This window comes from Montipora foliosa, chromosome 12 (assembly GCF_036669935.1).
Source record: "Montipora foliosa isolate CH-2021 chromosome 12, ASM3666993v2, whole genome shotgun sequence".
NCBI lineage: Eukaryota > Metazoa > Cnidaria > Anthozoa > Scleractinia > Acroporidae > Montipora > Montipora foliosa.
In genome coordinates, this window is record NC_090880.1 from 12,373,034 (window position 1) to 12,393,033 (window position 20,000).

The 20,000-nt window shown below is 38.2% G+C and overlaps 2 protein-coding genes across 2 annotated transcripts in view; one reads left to right on the plus strand and one right to left on the minus strand.

Moving 5' to 3' along the window:
• LOC137980774 (uncharacterized) overlaps window positions 1-196 on the minus strand; it is a 1,050-nt gene extending 854 nt beyond the window's left edge. Inside the window, exon 1 of the mRNA XM_068828201.1 lies at window positions 1-196. This exon is cut by the window's left edge and continues 854 nt beyond it. Within this exon, the coding sequence (XP_068684302.1) occupies window positions 1-196 (196 nt within the window).
• Window positions 197-5,219: 5,023 nt separating this feature from the next.
• Window positions 5,220-20,000, plus strand: part of LOC137978976 (protein STPG4-like) — a 14,890-nt gene continuing 109 nt past the window's right edge. Inside the window, exons 1-7 of the mRNA XM_068826112.1 lie at window positions 5,220-5,378; window positions 5,494-5,571; window positions 14,686-14,946; window positions 17,418-17,491; window positions 18,203-18,257; window positions 19,047-19,166; window positions 19,702-20,000. The exon at window positions 19,702-20,000 is cut by the window's right edge and continues 109 nt beyond it. Of these exons, the coding sequence (XP_068682213.1) occupies window positions 5,289-5,378; window positions 5,494-5,571; window positions 14,686-14,946; window positions 17,418-17,491; window positions 18,203-18,257; window positions 19,047-19,166; window positions 19,702-19,821 (798 nt within the window). The 5' untranslated portion in view covers window positions 5,220-5,288 and the 3' untranslated portion in view covers window positions 19,822-20,000. The remainder of the gene's footprint in view (window positions 5,379-5,493; window positions 5,572-14,685; window positions 14,947-17,417; window positions 17,492-18,202; window positions 18,258-19,046; window positions 19,167-19,701) is intronic.

Here is a 20,000-nt window from a genome sequence, read left to right on the forward strand (position 1 = left end):
TTTCGCAGAAATCGCCATAGTTCATCCTCATCATTTCTTTGTAACCGGCCGTGTCTTCTATCATGAGCTCTTGGACGATATTATTGAAGCTTCCTTTTTCACTTCTTCGTCTGATCCATGCTCTTGTTTTCCCTCTAGGTTTTCTTGTATTTTTGCCGTCATTTAGAAGCTCATTTATGACAAAGCACCTAAGCATTTACGTTTTTTGTGATGTGCAATGATGGCAGCTGAAAACTCCGCCATGTTTTACATCATTTCTATGGAAACGCACGTGGAACTATGGTAATCTTAACCCACAATTCTCTGTTTCATCATACTTGTAGAGTGGTTGTATAGTCCATGTATAGTACGTTTGAACACCTTACCCAACAACGCTATACAATGTTGATCATACAAAGTTGAGTGTTGTATAGTGCGTGTATAGTGCGTTTGAACAGGCCTTAAGTTTCGTAATATTACTGAAGCTGGAAGGTCTTTTCAAGTTCGTAGTGTCAAGTTATGGAACAGTCTCCCAAATGACCTTAAGAAAAAACGCAGTACTTCCTCTTTCAGCAACAATTTGAGAAAGTATTTCATTGATTCTTATAGAGACATTGATTCTTCTGAGGCTTTATTGTAAATATGTGTTATTCTATATATTCTATTTATACTTTTTTTCAATAGTTACTTTGTTAGGTAGTTCCTACTTTTAATTCTAGGCTTGTATGTATTACTTACTAAACTTTAGTTTCATAGGGCCTCTGGTTTGTCAGCATAAGCTGTTATGCGTACACCCTCTTGAAATAAAGTTTATTATTATTATTATTATTATTATTATTATTATTATTATTATCATTAGTATTATTATTAGGGTTTGGGGATGTGGCAATTGACTCTTCACCCCTCGTGCTTGTGTGTGTGTGAATCAAGGCCTCGAAAACGGATCCTTTCCATCAAGGCTGTTTTGTCCATATTGGGCAGCTCAGCCAACCTTGTGTGCAGTGGAAGCAGTCCTTGCATACTTGGTACTGGGATTCAATACCCCTGGTCTGTTCTTTTTACTGCAATCTGGTCTGCCTTTGACACGATCACTGCTTACCTCCTGGTTGCGTCAGATATTGGAGGGTGTGGGTATTCCAGGGAATTTCTCTAGTCACAGCTTCAGGATAATTATGAGCAGCAAAAGTTGCAGCAAGGAATGGCATTTCGAATCACGTCATTCAGAAGCTGGGACATTGGCCTAGCAATGCCTACCAACTGTACATTCGCACCCCTTCAGAGACTTTGGCCAATCTTTTGCCACTCCTTGCCTGAGAGTTGCAGGTATGTTTATTTCGTTGCTTGTGGTGGGGTGCAGTGCTTGCTCTGTTTTGGGAGTCACAATCTCTCTACTACTGTCCCTCTGGTTCCTCAGGCACCGGTTCTGGATTGGTGAACTGTGGTAGGCTTACCATGTCCCCCTGTCGTTGTGTGTGGACATGCACGTCCATCACAACTCTTCCAGGCGCCTAACCCAAAGCTCATCTTGCCGATTAGTTTAATGCCGCTACAATGAATGAAGTTGTGAAGCATTTGACGTACATGACTTCGTTGGCCAAGCAATTGCATGAATTAAAGGAAAAAAATCACTTGGCATAAGTTTGCAACCGTTGTCCTTGGAAGCTTTCCGGAGTCGTATGATACCGGTAATTTCATGGATGAATTGAAGTGGGACAATGTCAAAGGTTTACAAGAAGCAAGAAGAATAAGAAGGCAAGCGGTGTAATGTTTGTTTTGGTGGGAACAAAGCATTCTTTTCTGATAAAGGCAATTCACCATGGTCCAGAGGGAGAAATTCTCAACGTGGTAACCAAAAGTGTGACCTCTCACGCGAAAACATTCCTTAAGGTATCCATGCAAACGGCCAAATGCATGGACAGATAAAAACGGGTAGGAAAGTCGTTCTCACGAGTAGCGTGAACTATTGAACGACCAGAGAAAATTTTGCACGGGTTAATTCGCACAACTGAACGACTGAAGAAGCTTGAAGAAAATTTAAAAACGATAAGGTTGCATGACTGAATGGCCGAGCAAGTTTTGGTGACGAACGAGGTTGAACGACATTGAGCATTGTGAGCAACACACCATGAGGAAATGATGAATGGTATATGAAATGAATCATATATGAACTGCGGATATGAAATCAAGTAAAGCTATGATCCTCGCAGTTATGAACGCAATTTTTACAATTGCGTAGAGAAGCCTGAAAAATTCAGGACTTCAACGGGGTTTGAACCCGTGACCTCGCGATTCCGGTGCGACGCTCTAACCAACTGAGCTATGAAGCCACTGATGTTGGGAGCTAGTCATTTGTGGGCTCTAATGGTCCCGTGAGAAATGAATCAATGATGAATGGTATATGAAATGAATCATATATGAACTGCGGATATGAAATCAAGTAAAGCTATGATCCTCGCAGTTATGAACGCAATTTTTACAATTGCGTAGAGAAGCCTGAAAAATTCAGGACTTCAACGGGGTTTGAACCCGTGACCTCGCGATTCCGGTGCGACGCTCTAACCAACTGAGCTATGAAGCCACTGACGTTGGGAGCTGGTCATTTGTGGGATCTAATGGTCCCGTGAGGAATGAATCAATGATGAATGGTATATGAAATGAATCATATATGAACTGCGGATATGAAATCAAGTAAAGCTATGATCCTTGCAGTTATGAACGCAATTTTTACAATTGCGTAGAGAAGCCCGAAAAATTCAGGACTTCAACGGGGTTTGAACCCGTGACCTCGCGATTCCGGTGCGACACTCTAACCAACTGAGCTATGAAACCACTGACGTTGGGAGCTGGTCATTTGTGGGCTATAATGGTCATAATCACAAAAATCCCAGTAATTTCGTTTCTTTTAATAACTTACGGGAATTTTAAGAAAAACATTCAACATGCATAGCAGATACAGGTCACGGATGGTCACGTGTGACTTGGTAGAGTCGTGCCAACAGTGTTGGAACCGAATACTGTCAACTTCCACCGTTTTTGGGAAAGTCTAATGTCCCCATTAACCCTCTGATGTCCAAACTGGCCTAAACCAGCCAGACTTAGTATTTTACTCTGTCTAATGCCAGACGATTTTACTAGTCAATGGGGAACCCCCGGGGGTCAATGGGTTAAACTCCAGTCTCTTTTAAAAAGTATATCGATCATCAAAAATGCTATGACAGCAAAGGCAGAAAGAATCTGAAAAAAAAACCTGTGTTAGCCCCGTTACTTTTTCTGAAGTTGTGAAAGCTCACCAGCTCTTAAAAGGTCAGGTTATTCGATCAGCTGAAAATTATCATTCGTTCTACTGCCGATTTCTTGCATGGATACGCTAAAGCTCGAGTTATTTGAATGGTTCAAAATTATCGTTCATACTTCTGCCGATTTTTTGTATGGATATACGAAAGCTTGAGTTATTCGAACGGCTCAAAACTATCGTTCGTACAGCTGCCGATTTTTTGCATGCATACACGAGCCGTGTTCACGGGTGGCGAGTTTTTTACACGGATAGCCTGAGTCATTTAAACGACTGACTTTTATTTTGCACGGGAAGCTGAGTCGTTGAAATGACATGTCAGGTCATTCTCGCGGCTTATGCAGAGCTTTGAACAACTATCTGAGAAAAACGACTTACCGTAAGGAACCTTTTCGCACGAGAGGAAATACAGAAAATTCCAGACAATATACTGTAACCATCAAGAATCAAATCAAGGTCAGAAATGTTACTTGTACAAAGTCAACAAGTCGTTCATTTTGTTAAGAACTGTAAAATTAATCGAAAACATGGTCACTCAAGCATTGCAGGAGGTGATTGCAAACAGCAAAATGATGATATAGCCCCGAGTTCTGGTATGACTAAACAAAATAATCGTTGGTATATCGACAGAGGTGCTACAAAGCACATGACCTTTGAGAAAGATTTAATTGTTGATTTCATCGAGTATGAGCATCCCTCAAAGATCTACCTTGGTGACAACAGAGTAATTGAGCATATGGAGAAGGGAAGGGGCAGTCATTGAAGGCCAATCTTAATAACATTTTAATCCTCCAAAAGAGAGCACTTCGTATGATTTACTTTGTTCACAGTCATGCTCATGCAATTCCTTTATTTATAGATGCTAATGTCCTTCCACTGACGTTTCTGTAATATGAGTCTGTCTCCAACTTGATGCATTATGTCAATAATAACAACACACCTTTAAACATCTTAAAATTCTTTCAAAAATTATCTGTCGTCCACTCGTACAACATGAGATCCTCCACCTGTGGAAAATTTTATATTATCGATTTTCATTGACGTGATAAAAAATTTGTGCTTATTGATTTCTATCGATTGAATTGATTAATCAATCGACAAATATTAAGCAAAATTTTAGTTTCTAAAGAAACTGCGGTAGTGCGTCGGTGGGAGATTGAAACAGAAATTGATTTTATCCAATCTCAACCCCAGAGCTCTTCTCTTGACCAAGGGAGAGAAGAGCTCTGGGGAACCTTGAAACAAAGTGTCGTCTTATTGGTTTTCGAGAAGAACAACCGAAAGCACTCTAATTGGTGCATTCATGTTTGCACGAGAATTGAGCTGGCGCCGTAAGGTTCAAATTGCCAATTTTTGGCTATAAGAACCCTACAGCGCATGTTCTCCTACACAGAGTTTCCCAGAGCCTTGGGTCGATCCGAGGCTATGGTGACGAGAATGGATTTTATCAAACGAGTTCATAAAGGTCGAATAACCACCGTGAAAGAACCACCGTAAAATTTTTCGCGGTGGTTAACGTCATTCGACCTTTATCAACTCGTTTGATAAAATCAATTTTTGTGACAAATATTGAGTACCATCGAGTAACTCGATGGTACTCAATGTTTGTCACAAAAATTCAGTACTATCGATTAATCGATTAGACACGCGCTGAAGTTAGCATGCTTTCAATGCCACAGCTAAAACGAGCCCTCGTTGATTCGGTAAACATGCATATGCCGTCAAGACAGCCACTCCAGAAAACCAACGAGAAACTCAACTATAGCGCGGGTTATTGTAAGATTCCAACATTCGTGAAATAAATTCTTACCTGTTCTTTGTTCTCGCCACGAAACGATGCCGAACTCTTCAGTGCCTCTTGTACGCATGACTGCACAAACACAATGGAATCACCGCTGCATTCCGGCTTCAAACGGACTTCTATGTCATTGAACTTCGTGACACTTTCGGTGACACGTTCAAGTAACGCGTGGTCTGGGCAAAGTTGTCGTGGCAACGAATACCTATTTTCGCCAACATGGCGAACATGTTAGTTCAAATGCCTTTTCAAGACTCTGGTCTTAATACAGGCTATCAATCACAACTGAGGACTCCACTAACGACTGTAGTAAGTGGGAATAACATTTTCGGCGCTTAGATTTTTTTTCGGGTCTGCGAAGTCTACCTTCCTTTCGCGTAAAATTTTGTAAAAGATGATGGAATTTTGTCTTGCTTCTTTGTAGTCGGGGATACGAAGTAAGAGCCCTTACTACGAAGAACCAGTGTCGGATAGAGAAGGATGGTGGAGAAGCACGCTCAAGGTAATGTCGTCAAAAGAACAAATTACAGAGTTCGATCCGCATCTACGTGAAGGGATCCTGCAGGTTGACTAGCACTCCCATGACCTGACAAAAATAATTCCCACGAATAGGTCTATTAAACAAACAGATCGTGATCAGCTCAAAAAAGGTGAAAGTCTGGCTGCTTCTTGAACAACTTGGATTCTTGGGGTACGGGAGGTACAACTACAAACAAATCAAATCTATTTTACGTATTCAATGCAACTTTTTATGTATCTGAATCTAATTCAGCAGAGACCTCTAACCTGTAGGTCACTTTTTTAATTAGTGAACCCTTCCACTGACTTCAAAACTTGGGTGATTCTTGTATTCCAATCTTCTATTTAACTTAAGCAGTTAACAAATTAAAGTGCAGAGATGTACCCTGCCACATTTTGGCATGTCATTGAAGAAGAATAACACCTATTTTATTGTCACTCATTCTTCAGAGAACACTGTAAGTCCTGTAATTTTGAATGTCAATAATACTGGTGTGGTATAACATGGACTTTGTTTTAAAGTGTCTGAATGGCTTGCAGCTTGTCAAGCTTTCCAGTTTGCTAAATTACTGAGAATTTAGTAGTAGTGAAATCCCAAGAATAGGTTCTTTCTTGAGGAAGTAAAATGAAGTTATTAAATTATTTGTACTTGTATTGAATTGCCATCTCAACTGAACAGATCATAAAAGCTCTTCTATTCCTATTAACAAAAACTAACACATGAAGAAAAAGGAAATGGGTGGAAGTACATGTAAATTTGGGGTGTTTTAGGTGTACTTCATATATCTCCTCTTCTAACGTTATTTAATCATAACATGTACAAATATACAACATGTACAATTTTCTGCCAAATTTGGGTCATAGAAACATGGTTACAAGTAAAATAATCAGCAGAGCTTGGAATATATGTATGCTACCATCATGTTTGTAGAAGGCTGACAACATAATATGAAGATCTTAGCGATGTTATGGAAACCTACGATCTCGGACAAAACCTGTTGAGACGAAGCAACATTTTGTGTACTCCAACAACTTATCCAAACGTTCCGCCTTAAAGCTGCCCTTTCCCCTCCCCTCAAACTCAATGTTGGGGGGAGGGGAGTGGGAAGGGGAGAGTAAGTAGGGACCGTGTGTAAAAATGAAGGTGAATTTGTGTCACTGTCTCAACAGTTTTGTCTGAGATTGTCTATGATGTTTATATCCGTTCTAATGTTAATTTTACTGTTCGCACGGACCTCGTATTCGATCAACTGGAAAGCCTTTCAATCGAAATTAATAAACCAAGAAGCAAAGATTTTATTGTTGCTACATGTACATGTACATGGTACAGACCTCCCAACTCATCTTTTGAATTATTCTCTAATTTCAACTCTCTCATTGGTAAGCTGGATGCTGATGGAAAAGAGTATTACCTTATGGGCAACCTTAATTATAATATGCTCCCGTCATATCTGAATAATGTGAATACCCAGGCGCTATTAAACATCGCTGATATTTGCAATATAAAGCAACTTATTACCAAACGCCTGTGAGTAGCACTTTAATTTTTGTCATTTTTACTAGTTATCTGGATAATGTATCTTGCTCTGGAGTATCTCATGTTGGAATCAGTGACCATAGTTTGATTTATGTTTTTGGTAAAATTTTGTTGCAAATCAACCACCATCGAGGGAACTACTTCTGTTTTGTACAGGCGATTTAAAAATTTTGATCGTAATCTGTTTTGTTCTGACATCTTGGCCCAACCGTGGGTTAGATATAAACCCCGATGAAATGTGGATGAAATGGAAAGCTATGTTCTTAGAAATGTGTGATTTGGGTGCTCCACTCCGCACTAAACACGTTCGTGCCTCTAAAAGTCCTTAGATTACCCCTGAACTTAAGAATTTGATGTATTGGAGAGATCATCTTAAAATTAAGGCTTTGCAGACAGGCGATCCAAGTGATTAGAGTAATTTTAAGAAGTTGCGTAATGAAGTGAACAATACAATCAAGAATGTAAAAAAGTCCTACTATTATAACACTTTTGATACTTACAATGGAAATTCGCGCAAAAGATGGGAAACTATCAATGAGGTGACACATTGTAAAGCTGATAAAGCTTCAATTAATGAGCTTGAGCTCAATGGAATGAGAATAACTACCGTAATTCAGCCAAATCGCAGATGGCTTTACCAATTTTTTTGCAGAAATTGGACCCCAATTGCCCTGGGATATAGAAGAAGTGGGCTCCTCCTTCAATGAATTTGTTATCCCTACCAACATTTTTTTTTTAGTTTCCAGCGTGTAACTCAATTGCATGCTTTGTCCCACCTAAATAAATAATACATGAGAAAGGTGACAGGTCTCGATTCTGTGTCAGCCAGACTGCTAAAAGAATGTTCAGATTTAATCTGCGTGTCAATCGCTCGGATATTCAATCAATCTATAGACATGGGTAGTTTTCCCGATGAATGGAAGAATGCAAGAATCACGCCTCTTTTTAAGAAAGTAGAAAGTAGGAGTGTTCCTTCTAATTGTCGGCCGATATTGATTATCCCGGTTGTGGCTAAGGTTTTGGAACGCATTGTTTATGATCAGTTGTATCATTATCTAAATGAAAATAATCTTCTCACTGGACATCAATCTGGTTCGCTTGCATTGCAGGCGCGCACATTTGAAAGTGCTGGGTAATTGCTTGTTAGTTTTGACCGGGCTTCTAACTAAAAAGTTGTCTATGTTTTTGTCACGTTTGAATGAAATAAGTGGAGGTTGCGAGAAGATTCTACCAGTCTCGGGATCATTTTGGAGTCATTTAAAGATATTAAGGATGATACTTTTGACTGCGTGATGATTATGAGGATGGAAAGTGAGGGTGAATAGAATTCTGTCATTCTTTTTTTTTTTTGACGTTTGAAGTGCTGACTGTTGATCAAATTGTTGGGTGCGATGATGGCCCACTTTGACCACAGAGACAGGATAGCCATGTTTTTCGAAAAACTGGCACATCTCCTCTGATTTGCTGGAAAAGTCGGAGTCATCACTACATAGACGTCAAAGTCTAAGAAATTGAGAATAAGGAATGGAGTTCCTGACATGTGATGGATGTGACAATAAATACAACAAATACGTAACTGTGAGAATCTTTAGGTTTGTAGTGCACACTGATACATAGCACATTGCCACTAATAGAAACTTTGATATCCAGGAAAGCAAGTGAAGTTTCCAAAATTTCCCAGGTATATTTAAGAGCCGGATGAAAAGAATTGACGGAGGTTATAAATTGATCGAGTTCTTCTCTGCTGGATGAAATAGCGCCAATGTAGTTGCCGATGTAGCAGCCGTAGAGTTCAGATTTGGGGCCGTTGTACTGATTTAAAGATGGGAATAGCTAGGTCCCATTCTTGTGCCCATTGCTACACCATTAATTTGTTTGTAATAGTTTCCGGAGAATGAAAAACAGTTAAGCGTTAAAACTAGTTCGGCAAGGCGGAGGAGTGTTTCCGAGCTTGGTTCTTTACAGTGCCTTGGTTGAAAAAGTGTTTAAGTATCCAAAGGATGTGTGGCAAAACAACATAGCTTTCTATCTACATGTACATGGGGTGAGTTCCACCACAAATGCAATCTAGTAGACTGAGCAAGGGCACCGCAAGAGCGAATTTGGCACAACAATTGTGAAGGTCTTAATAGAAGTGGCACAGGGAAGGGTGCTACAGTATGCAGTGGCGGGAGAGTCGTACAAACTATTATTGTTGCTATAAGCTATGGAAAAGGTCAGTCATCCAGTGCCCTCAGAATGAAAAAATAAATGCTTCATGTGTATGCTGGCCGGAAAGGGAACATCCCGGTTATGGATTCAGGGTGGAGACCCCAGTCAAATTAAAGTTGTGTCTCTGAACGAAATGTGTTGGAAGGCAGGGGTGCTGACGGCTCCTACAGATACTACCCAGTACCCAGAAGCCGGGACATAAATCCAAGAGTAAATTTATTTCACTTGCAATAGTGAAGTTAAAACTTCACAGATTCCGGCTTGTTTTATTTTAAGTATTTTTATTTATTTTATTTTAAGTATTTTAATACATACATACATACATACTTAATTGACCACTCCCCATAGGGGCTTTTCAGGGCCAGTGAAACACAATCAACGAAACGACAGAACACAACAACAACTGTTAAGAATCCCAACTGGCCGGAGGCAAACCAGTTGGCTATTTACAAGTGCAGCTGGGAAGTTGAACCAGGGACTACCAGGAACAAATTCACCGAGTGATTAGAACGGGTCTTGAACCCAGGATCTCCGGATCTCAAGGAAAGCGCACTAACCACTGGGCCACACTGCCTCCACAATCAAAACAGATACAAAAAGGTACAGTCTCTCTCTGCTCACAAATAGCAAAGGCTAATCGCGGTGGGCGGAGCTACACGCATTCCATGGTTAAACTGATCAACTAATTATTTTAACAAATAAGATAAATAACTATCCTCAGCCTCCATTATTGAGAGAAGCAATCCATGTACATGCTTTTTAAAAGCACTTTTAGGGAGTTGTCGAAAATTGTCCCGGTAGGAATTCCAGAGTTTAGCTCCAAATCTGGCAAAAGACCTTTGATTTAGGCTCAGACTCAAAAATTTAATATAAAAGTTGCCTGAAGAGGAGCTCCTGGTCTTGTGCATATGTATTTTATTAACTTTAGTAAAGAGATCATTGATATTAGACGGAACGGACAAACGTGAGACGTCATACATTAAAGAAGAAACAGTTTCAAGATAGAGCATATTTATGGGAAGAATATTTGATGTGATAAACAGAGACACAGCGTGTGCTCTGGGCTCAGAAAAATACATTAAACGTAGGACACGTTTTTGCAGTACAAGGAGTTTTTCTAGATGGGTTTTAGCAGCTTGACCCCAAGCAGCTAAACCATAAGACATGTAAGGAAATATCAGGGAACGATAGATATTTAAAATAGTACAGAGAGGAACGAAGTGCCTAAGGCAAGCAATGACTCCAATAATTTTACTTATTTTTAATGCAACGTATTCTATATGAAATTTCCAGCTCAAAATTACTGTCCAGTAAAATTCCAAGATATTTGACATGTTCCTTGCATTCAAGAGAAGTGAAAGTATGGGTGCTCTTATCAAACATTTGGATATTTACCGAATAACCCGGCCAGCTTACGCTGATAAGGACGGAAAATGACATAATTTGACTTCTTATTATTGAGGGTTAGTTTATTTATATTTAGCCATTTAGAGACTTAAAGCAATTCGTTATTGACAGTTTCCTCAAGAGATTTCAAATTTTTATCTGCATACAGCAAATTAGTGTCATCAGCAAAAAGATACCATGATGATAATTTGTCGGAAGAGTTATGAATATCATTGATGTAGATCAGGAATAACAATGGGCCTAACACGGAGCCTTGGGGAACACCACATGAGATCTGACTTTTTGAAGATAAATAAGTATAGACTTCAGTTACTTGTGATTGGCCTAGGAGGTATGAGGAAAACCAGCCATTCATGGTGCTTCTGATGCCATAGTGATCAAGTTTTTGCAAAAAAATAGCATGATCGACGGTGTCAAAGGCCTTTTTTAAATCAACAAAGATCCCACAAGTAAATAATTTTAAATCCATGTTGTTTTGTATGATGTTAACAGTATCAAGAATAGCGTGCTGTGTGGAGTGCTTTTTACGAAAACCATACTCATTACTGTGACTTATAGAGAATATTGTTTTTGTCAAGAAAGGATTTTAGAGATTATAACTTCAATATATTATTAGGAAAGAAACATACGAAGAATTTTCCACCCACGTAATTAGAACAATGATGACATTTCTAGTAGGAACAATCGATATCTACATGTACCAGACTTGATGGGTAATAGAATATTCCAAGGAAAAGGCAACAGAACAAAGTATTAGAAATTGTCATTTATATCTTCAACAGTTTCGGTGTAAGGTGTAAAAGGCACCCTTTGAGAAGGATGAGAAGTGTGCTTATATAAAAATGGCATTCTATAACTTAATTATCATTTATTTACTCAAAGAGAGGATGATCATAAATGTCACGAACAAGGAAAAGAAATTTACTTTACTTATTCTGTGATGTTTGTGATTAAATTGTCATTTCATCCGCATTCCTTGAAGATTTCCTCTAGTTATTTACATGATTAACAGCAAGTTTCAACAAAGTTTCAATGGTTAATAGCGGTTAACACAACATCTTTAAGGAGAGGACTCTCTCAATTGTTTGTTAACGCAAGCAATGTCTGTTAACCATTACAAAATCTTGTTAACCATTGCCATATTTCTACAACTCCTTTCTATTGACATGTTAATTGACTCATGATTGCTGAAAGACTTTATAGACATTAAGTAAAGTCGCTGGATGACAATTAGGACACCAAAGGAAATTCCTTATGTCACTCTCTTGGGATTTACTTTCCATCTACAGCTAGCCCATCATGTCACTTTGACAAAATTTTAATATCATCAATTTCTCCATTTTTAACAAACATTATGGGGCCTTTACCAGTGAAAACTATTGGTCTGTCTCTACTGATAGAAATGTCCTGTGCAATGTGTGTTTTTGGTGTGGGTAAATAAACAACATGCCCCTCAAGCATTAATAAATGGAAGATCGTGACAAGCAATAATAATTGGCGACTACTGAAAGTCATTAAAAATATATACATTAATTAAAATCTCCAACTCTTTATAAGATTTTATTCCGGACAAAAATTCCCAATACTCAAAACATGTCTTAGTAACCTGTCAAAAAATGTATCTTTTAAAACAATTACTCATTTTTCGATTTTAGAAACATTAAAAATAAATTAATATGTCTTACAGACAATCTCAGACAAAACCTGTTGAGACAAAGTGACATTTTTGGTACTCCTGCCAACAACTTATCCAAATGTTCTGCTTAATTAAAAGCTGCCCTTTCCCCTCCCCCCAAACTCAATGTTGAATTCTCTTGGTCGTAAATATACTGTTAGGTAGAACACATGATAATTATCTCAGCGGCATTGACTGAAGGGGAGGGGAGTGGGAAGGGGAGAGTATAAGTAGGGGTGTGTAAAAATGAAGGTGATTTTGTGTTACTGTAGTCTCAACAGTTTTGTCTGACATTGTAGCAAACATGGTTATGCTGTGGTTGAGGTGGACATAATGTACAGTGTAGACTAATGACTGCTTGTACATGACAGCTTTTGTGTTTTATTTTCCACGATTTTGTTCCTTTTGTTTTCTGTAATCTTTGTATATAATTTGGGCATTTTTTGTTGTGAAGTAGAACCCTGTTTTGTACCACTATATATTTTATACTTCTTACACGTAAAGTTACCTTCAAAGAATAGAAGTGATAGGTGACAACATGTCTGGGCTGTTTGAAGAAAACATAGTTTGACAAGAGGGATGATTTCTTCATCCATGGTTTTTTGCCCCAGAAAAAGAACTCTTGATTGTACATGTAGATGAAGACACTAATGGAGGGACTGCTTTAAATGCACTGACAGCTCAAACACCCTAGGACATCCCCAGTTGTCAAGTAAAATTGTCTGGCATTAGACAGCGCAAGTCTCACTCCAAGGGGTCAGGGAGTTAAAGAAACAATGTTCTAACTTCTTGGATCTTTTACTCTTCTGAAAACGGACTCATTATCTACCATTTTACATTCAATATCAAATCTTGAGCTATCCTAGTACAATCTAAAGGACATACTGTATGAATGTTTATTCTGTTTCTTTGAAAAAAGATCTGTACACTGTAGTTTGTCATTGATGAATCTCACTCAGGTAACCAGGCTGGCTTGGAATTAAGGACAAATTTTATCAGTTATTGTTTCAATGGTCTGGATAGCACATGCGTTAATTACTGTACAGTAAATCATTGTTAAAAATACAACCACACTTTTGAATTTAAGAACATGTTTTGATATATAAATTTTACTGCTATACTTGTACTGGTACTCACTAAGGCTGATTATGATCATGTTTGAAATGTTGAAACATGTTCCTTATAAGTGTGGTTGTATTTCTAAAAAGAATTATCAACTTTCTGTGTTGAGAAGTTCAGTTCAGTTAATATGTACATGTACATGTACATGTACATGTACATGTAAATGAAAAGTAGTGACACAAGAATTTGGGTGTGAAATTTGAAAAACAGCTCAAGAAAAATGTTTGGCTTTTATTGGTTTCAGAAAGCGCAAAATCCATTAGTGATGTGTACTTTATTTTTGTGTAATATCTGGGCTGGAGTGTTCTCATAACAACAATTTCTACAACAAGTTGCAAAAATAGTGGAGACACTTCACCTTCTTGGGGCGTTACTAATTTCCCTATTATCTCTCACACTGCAGCCCCCCTCCCCCCCCTTATCAGTGTTGCTAGCGAGACAAAAAAATGTTGGGAACTTAAGCAGTCAACATTGAAAGGGGGAGAGGGGAGAGGAAGTGGGAAAGGTTTAAATTCTAGATACGCCGAGTATTGGAAGTTAGAAAAGGTGTTTTTTAATGAAAGTGTCTCAACAATTTTGCAACTTGTTGTAGCTCAGTTCTGATCCCTGGTTTTCAGTCTGAGAAAACCTGGGTAGATTTTCTCTCTTACTGTATATGAGAACATCAAAATGTTTCAGTATTTGAAAGTTAAAGGCAGATCTTAATAGGCGTATCTAGAATTTAAACTTCCGTAATAGTTACAATGTAGTGTACCACTTTTGTATAAAAAAGCCCTTGCAAAAGTATTACAAGACTGCTCACAGTTTCCTCTTCATCTTTGTGTCCCACAAGTGTGGTGCAGGGCAATTAAGTGTGAGCATTTGCAAGTGAGTGTAGACAAGACAATGTTGAAATGAGAATACCCGACTGCTTGATTTGGACTCACATGAAAGCACTATCATTGGATTTGAGAGCAATTAAAGAAGACTTAAATCAAAAGGTTTATCTAAGAGTGTTTGTTGTTATAAAATAGACATGTTTGTTTATGTATGGTGCCTACATGTTGCATTGCACACATATACAGGATGGTGTCAAGTTCAAATACAGTGTACCACACTGCACAATGCTTTGTATGTTAAGATGAGTTTTTCTACTTGCACAACAGGACACTCCTGTTCCTGGGACCTACGACCTGAAAGACTTTGTGGAAGATTTACATACAAACCCCATAAGAATAACATATGGCTTTAAGAATGCAGGAAGGAAGAGAGATGCTGATCCATCGAGGAAAGGATCATATTTAATGCCAGGCCTATACAAACACTCCACATGTGTGGATCAGCTGGAAAAACAAGAAGTATCATACAATTTCAAGGCCTGTGATAGATATCATACTCCAACTGCTCTTGTAGGATATATTGACAAGGTATATAGTACATAATTGTTGGTCATGCAGCAGAGCTATCCTTGACCTACCTGTATAGTTTCACTGAAAAATATGGGTCTTTGTTACTGTATTGGCACTTAAAGCATGGTAAAAGAGAGTGACATTGTTCCCCCTCTTCTCCAGTAATATGCCCCCATTTTTTTTTTCGAGAAACTTATCTATGCTATGGTCTTTGAGATGTTCATTGGTAAATCCAGTATAACTTGCTTGAATTGTAGTCATCCATTTGCAAATTATGTCATTGTACCAGAAATGAAAGAGTCTGTCTCAAAGATATGTCAATCCTATCATTAGAGAATTTCTTTTTTGATTAAATTCCTCTTAACCCATTGACACCTCAAGTGCCCTTGGGCACCCCCAGTTGATGAGTAAAGTCATCTTGTGTGCTATCGAGGTCATTATATATAATAATGGTGGACAAAACACTGACCTCCAGTCTATGGACTACCCCGATGGACTACAGTACCCTAAAATGGACTAACTCCATTCTCGTCAGGTGCCACAGCCTCGGATCAACCCAAGGCTCTAGGAAACTCTGAGTAGGAGAACATGCGCCGTAGGGTTCTTAAAGCCAAAAATTGTCTATTTGAACCTTATGGCGCCTGCTCACTCCTCGTGCTAACATGAATGCACCAATTAGAGATGCTGTTCATTATTCTTCTTGAAAACCAATGGGAAGACACTTTTCAGTGTTCCCCAGAGCTCTTCTCTCCCTCAGTCAAGAGAAGAGCTCTGGAGTCGAGATTGGGACTAGTTCATAAAAATACCATTTCGAATGAGTAATACATGTATGAAAGAACTGAATTGATTATAAATAATTTATACTTACATCGCAAGTACAGGTACCTACATGTGTACTGTAGTTAATTCTCATCCATACAGCCACATTCAACTAAATCCAGGAATTGCACTGGTTTCACTTCACTTACATGAAGGTACCCAATAGGGTTCTTCGATCCCATCATCCCAACCAGAATTTTCTCTTAATCTCGAAATCCCAAACGTTTTTATCGGCCAATCCTGGTCCCGGTCATGATGTCACAAGTTGTGAAGTCCAAACCTTGTTGTCAATTACAACTACAGTTGACTTAGAATATGCCTTGTTAGTAAAATCCAACTAGTGGTCTATTATCAATGCTGCGTTCTGATTGGGTGAGCTACTAGTAGGCTATTTGTCATAGCCCACTAGTAGCGAAAAGCACCGGCTTTGAAAACCAAAACAACAATTAAAGTCTAGCTTTAACTAGCGAAAGATGTTTTGTCTCAACATTTTTTTGACCAACTAGTTGGATTTTACTAAAACAATTATTCCTCTCGCCCTCATGGCCTCTGAGTCAATAGCCCGTGAGGCCGAGGCCTCATGGGCTATTGACTCAGAGCCCATTCGGGCTCGAGGAATAATTGTTAATTAGTCTTTTCCACTAACCGTCATGATCAGATTGATCCTACATGTAAATGTAATTGTAGTATTCGCAATCACAGTTTTGAAACCCAAATTATGCACAATTTTCCATTATTAGTTAGTACCAGTAATTGAATCTGTTGCCAATGTATACTTTTCTTCCTAACATTCCCATTTAGCATGAAAACACTTCCCGTCTAGCTAAAAATGGCAAACGGCAAAAATCCTATTGGGGACCCTCTTACATGAAGTGATTTGGCCTTCGCAACAATAATCGAAAGCTAACCTTTTTAAAATGGGTGCTTACAATACCGTTGATCATCGCCATTTAAAATGGGTTTGAGGCTTAATTAAGTAACCACTTTTTGAGACATAAAGACCAACACTACCGGTACTCATCCGAAATAGTATTTTTAGGGTAGTCCATTTGGGTAATTCACTGGGGTAGTCCATGGACTGGGGGTCAGTGTCTTGTCCACCACCATGTTTCTTTGAATTTAAATCCAAAAATACAAATTACATGTATGCTTATAAAAGGCCAGAATATTAATTTTTACTGGAAAGGCAAAAAAAGCCCTCATCACCAATAATCAAAAAGAAGTTAATTTCTTTTTTAATTTCATCCATTTGCACTGCATTATTCAACAGTGTGCACCATTATGAACCAATTCAAGCTGGCCCATGCACCCTACTCAGTATTTAAATATACATGTACCACTGTGACAGAAAGGAAGTAACGAAAAAAAAAACAAGCAAAGCCATAACCCCCTCAGTTATGAATGCAACTTTTAGCAATTACCTCACCATGCCAGTGCGACATTCTAACCAACTGAGCCATGAAACTACCAATGCTGGGTGGCTCTGAGCCAATCATTCATGAGTCCAAAACTCCAAAGGTTCCCGGGATGAATGAATCAACAAACAAAATGATATGTGAAATGAATCATACCTCGAACCACGAATATGAAATCAAGTGAAGCCATGACCCTGCAGTTACAACCTAGTTTGTTTCACTTTTCTTTGTTTTCTACCCCCAATTTTATTGCAGGAATTCACAAACAGTCAAATAAGCCCCACCACATATTACTCTGGATATGAATATGTTCCAAAACTACCATCCAAGTAAGTGTTCTTAATTAATTACATTTGCCAATAATCACTTTAATCAGGGGGTTAACCAGATAATTTTTTAATGGTCAGTATACCTTAAGAAAATTGATTTTTGAAGAGAATGATGATGACATTCAAGGACGTAACTTACTGTAAGGCAAGCAGATTTAAGGATTTTTTCCTCAGGATTTCTAGTTTGTTACTGATTTACGACTGCTTTCTACACTGCGATCATTTTCTGCAAAACGTCGTCTCAATTTAAATGTCAACAATTCAAGAGTTGTTATGTTTCGTTTGTATGTTCTCTCAGGTGACAACTGGGTTGACTCTCTTATTCCATTCCTTCAGAACACAAGCAATTGCACCCATCTCCCCAATTTCCAACTCTATCATCTCTGCCCTAAGGAAATTATAATCTTCCTCTTCTTCCACCCTCCTTACTGAGCAATAGTAAGGAATCATAATATACAGTCTACAATGTTCAAACCTGCTATATATGATTTGTATGAAATTTCATGTATTGAAACAGAGAATTAGTTCCAAATTTTTGAGGAGACATTCGTTTACAATGTGAGATCTCGTTAAGTTTGTACATTTCTTTATTCATCTGGTCCTTTTGCTTTTCTGAAACGTTTTTCCCGTCTCATTCTCTCTTTATCATTGATTTACTATCACCTGTATCATTTATCATTCTCTCTTTATTCATTTTTTCTAACTTACAAGGCATCCAGCCTTCAAGTCTCAAGAACACAGATTTCCTACCATCTACTTTAAACCTGTAAGCTGATCATGGATTGCATTTTATGCCTAATTTGTGATGCAGTGGTCTGTCTTAAATGTACATGTAGCTGTAGGGGGGAAACAATTATTATTGTTCTGTGTTTAGGATTAACCACACACCACAGTATACCTTACCAATAGCAGTTAAATTTCACTAAAAAGGGAGCATCGCCTGCTATGTGTCATGAACCAACTTTTAAGTTGGTTCATGACACATGGCAGCTTAAGAGCTGCAAACATACATGTAGCAAATGGTGCTCTTAATAGAGAGTACGTGTACGTGAATGGTTTGTGCAGCAACTGCTCAAGAAAACCTGAACATGAAAAAGGCACTGTTGTCAAAAGGCTTGAAGTATCAAAAACAAACTACAAGTTTTAACAATTTTGTTGATCAAGACGTAAATCGAAGACAGACTTCCATGGAAAATGCAGCAAAAAGCTTTGTGTAACTTTATAGAATTTTGTTGGTGAAGAAGAGTATTTCTCTTTTATCCTGGCTTGTGACTGTGAAAGTAAGGTGTTAACTGATGATGTAATACATAAACATGGTACATATACAGAAATTGATTTCTAGGGTTTATCACTTTACAGTCTTTCTTTGTAATGGTACAAACTGTAGTAATTACTATTTACAAGGCTTGAATTACATTGGTCATGTGTCCCACCCTTGTCACTGGCAGTTTTGAAACCTTTTTTTGTCCTTAAACAGCACTTACTGCAACTAGAAGTGAATGTTTTCATCAATTGATGATAATAATTATGCCATTTTGTGTTCTTTTTGTTAAAGAGAGAAGGCCCTCCTCCTGGCCAATACAAGCTTTCAAAGGATCCTATTTTACCTAAAGGACCAAACGTCACATCACCATTCAAATCTAGAACTCCACGATTTGCTCAGCCTCATGTACTGGTAAGTAGTGTAAACCATCAGTACATTTTAAAACAGTCATTCATGTATGATCAAATCTCAGGTAGATTTGGCTCAGTTTTTGTTTGGAAATCCATGCAGTAATATTTTTCCTGAGACACTGAATTCAAGGAGATTAAGAGCTGGAGGTGAGGGAAACTGCTAGCATGTAGTTTTGTTGTTTTTCTTGTGCAGAGATGTGGTTTAGATTGGAGCAATTACACATTTTCTGTTCTGAACCTGGGAGAGGTTGAAATGTGTAATTTTTGTTAGAACATGCGCTTACAAACTGAAAAACATCTATTGTACGTGTGGTCGGGGTTGTACAGGCAGCAGCCTCTGTAAGCCTCAAATCCAATCTTAGAACATCATCCACTGGTTTGGCACAATTTAATGACACGTATAGCTATGGGTAATGTTATACCAAAATTAACATGCATGTCTGACGTGATGCTTGAAGACAGCAAAACAGAACCTTTATTAAAGTTAATTTAATATTTTTATAACTGCCTATTCAAGCTTTTTTGTTTTCCAACAGAAAACTCCAGGTCCTGGGACATATTGCAAAACATACCAGACGCCTATGCCAGATACCATAAAGAAAATGGCCAGAAATTATGGACTGTTCTTTACCTCTGGAAGTTATGGTGCATACTAGCATGTGAATATGTACAAAATAAATATGTGATAACTGGCACCCTTCATGTAAGAGGTATAAAATTTATGAGGGCAATTCCTCTGTTACAGCATAGACAAAATCAATTTGTGACTTTCAGAGTAGCACTAACCAAAGACAAAACACTTTGTTACATCTAACTTTTATTAACATGTTTGTGC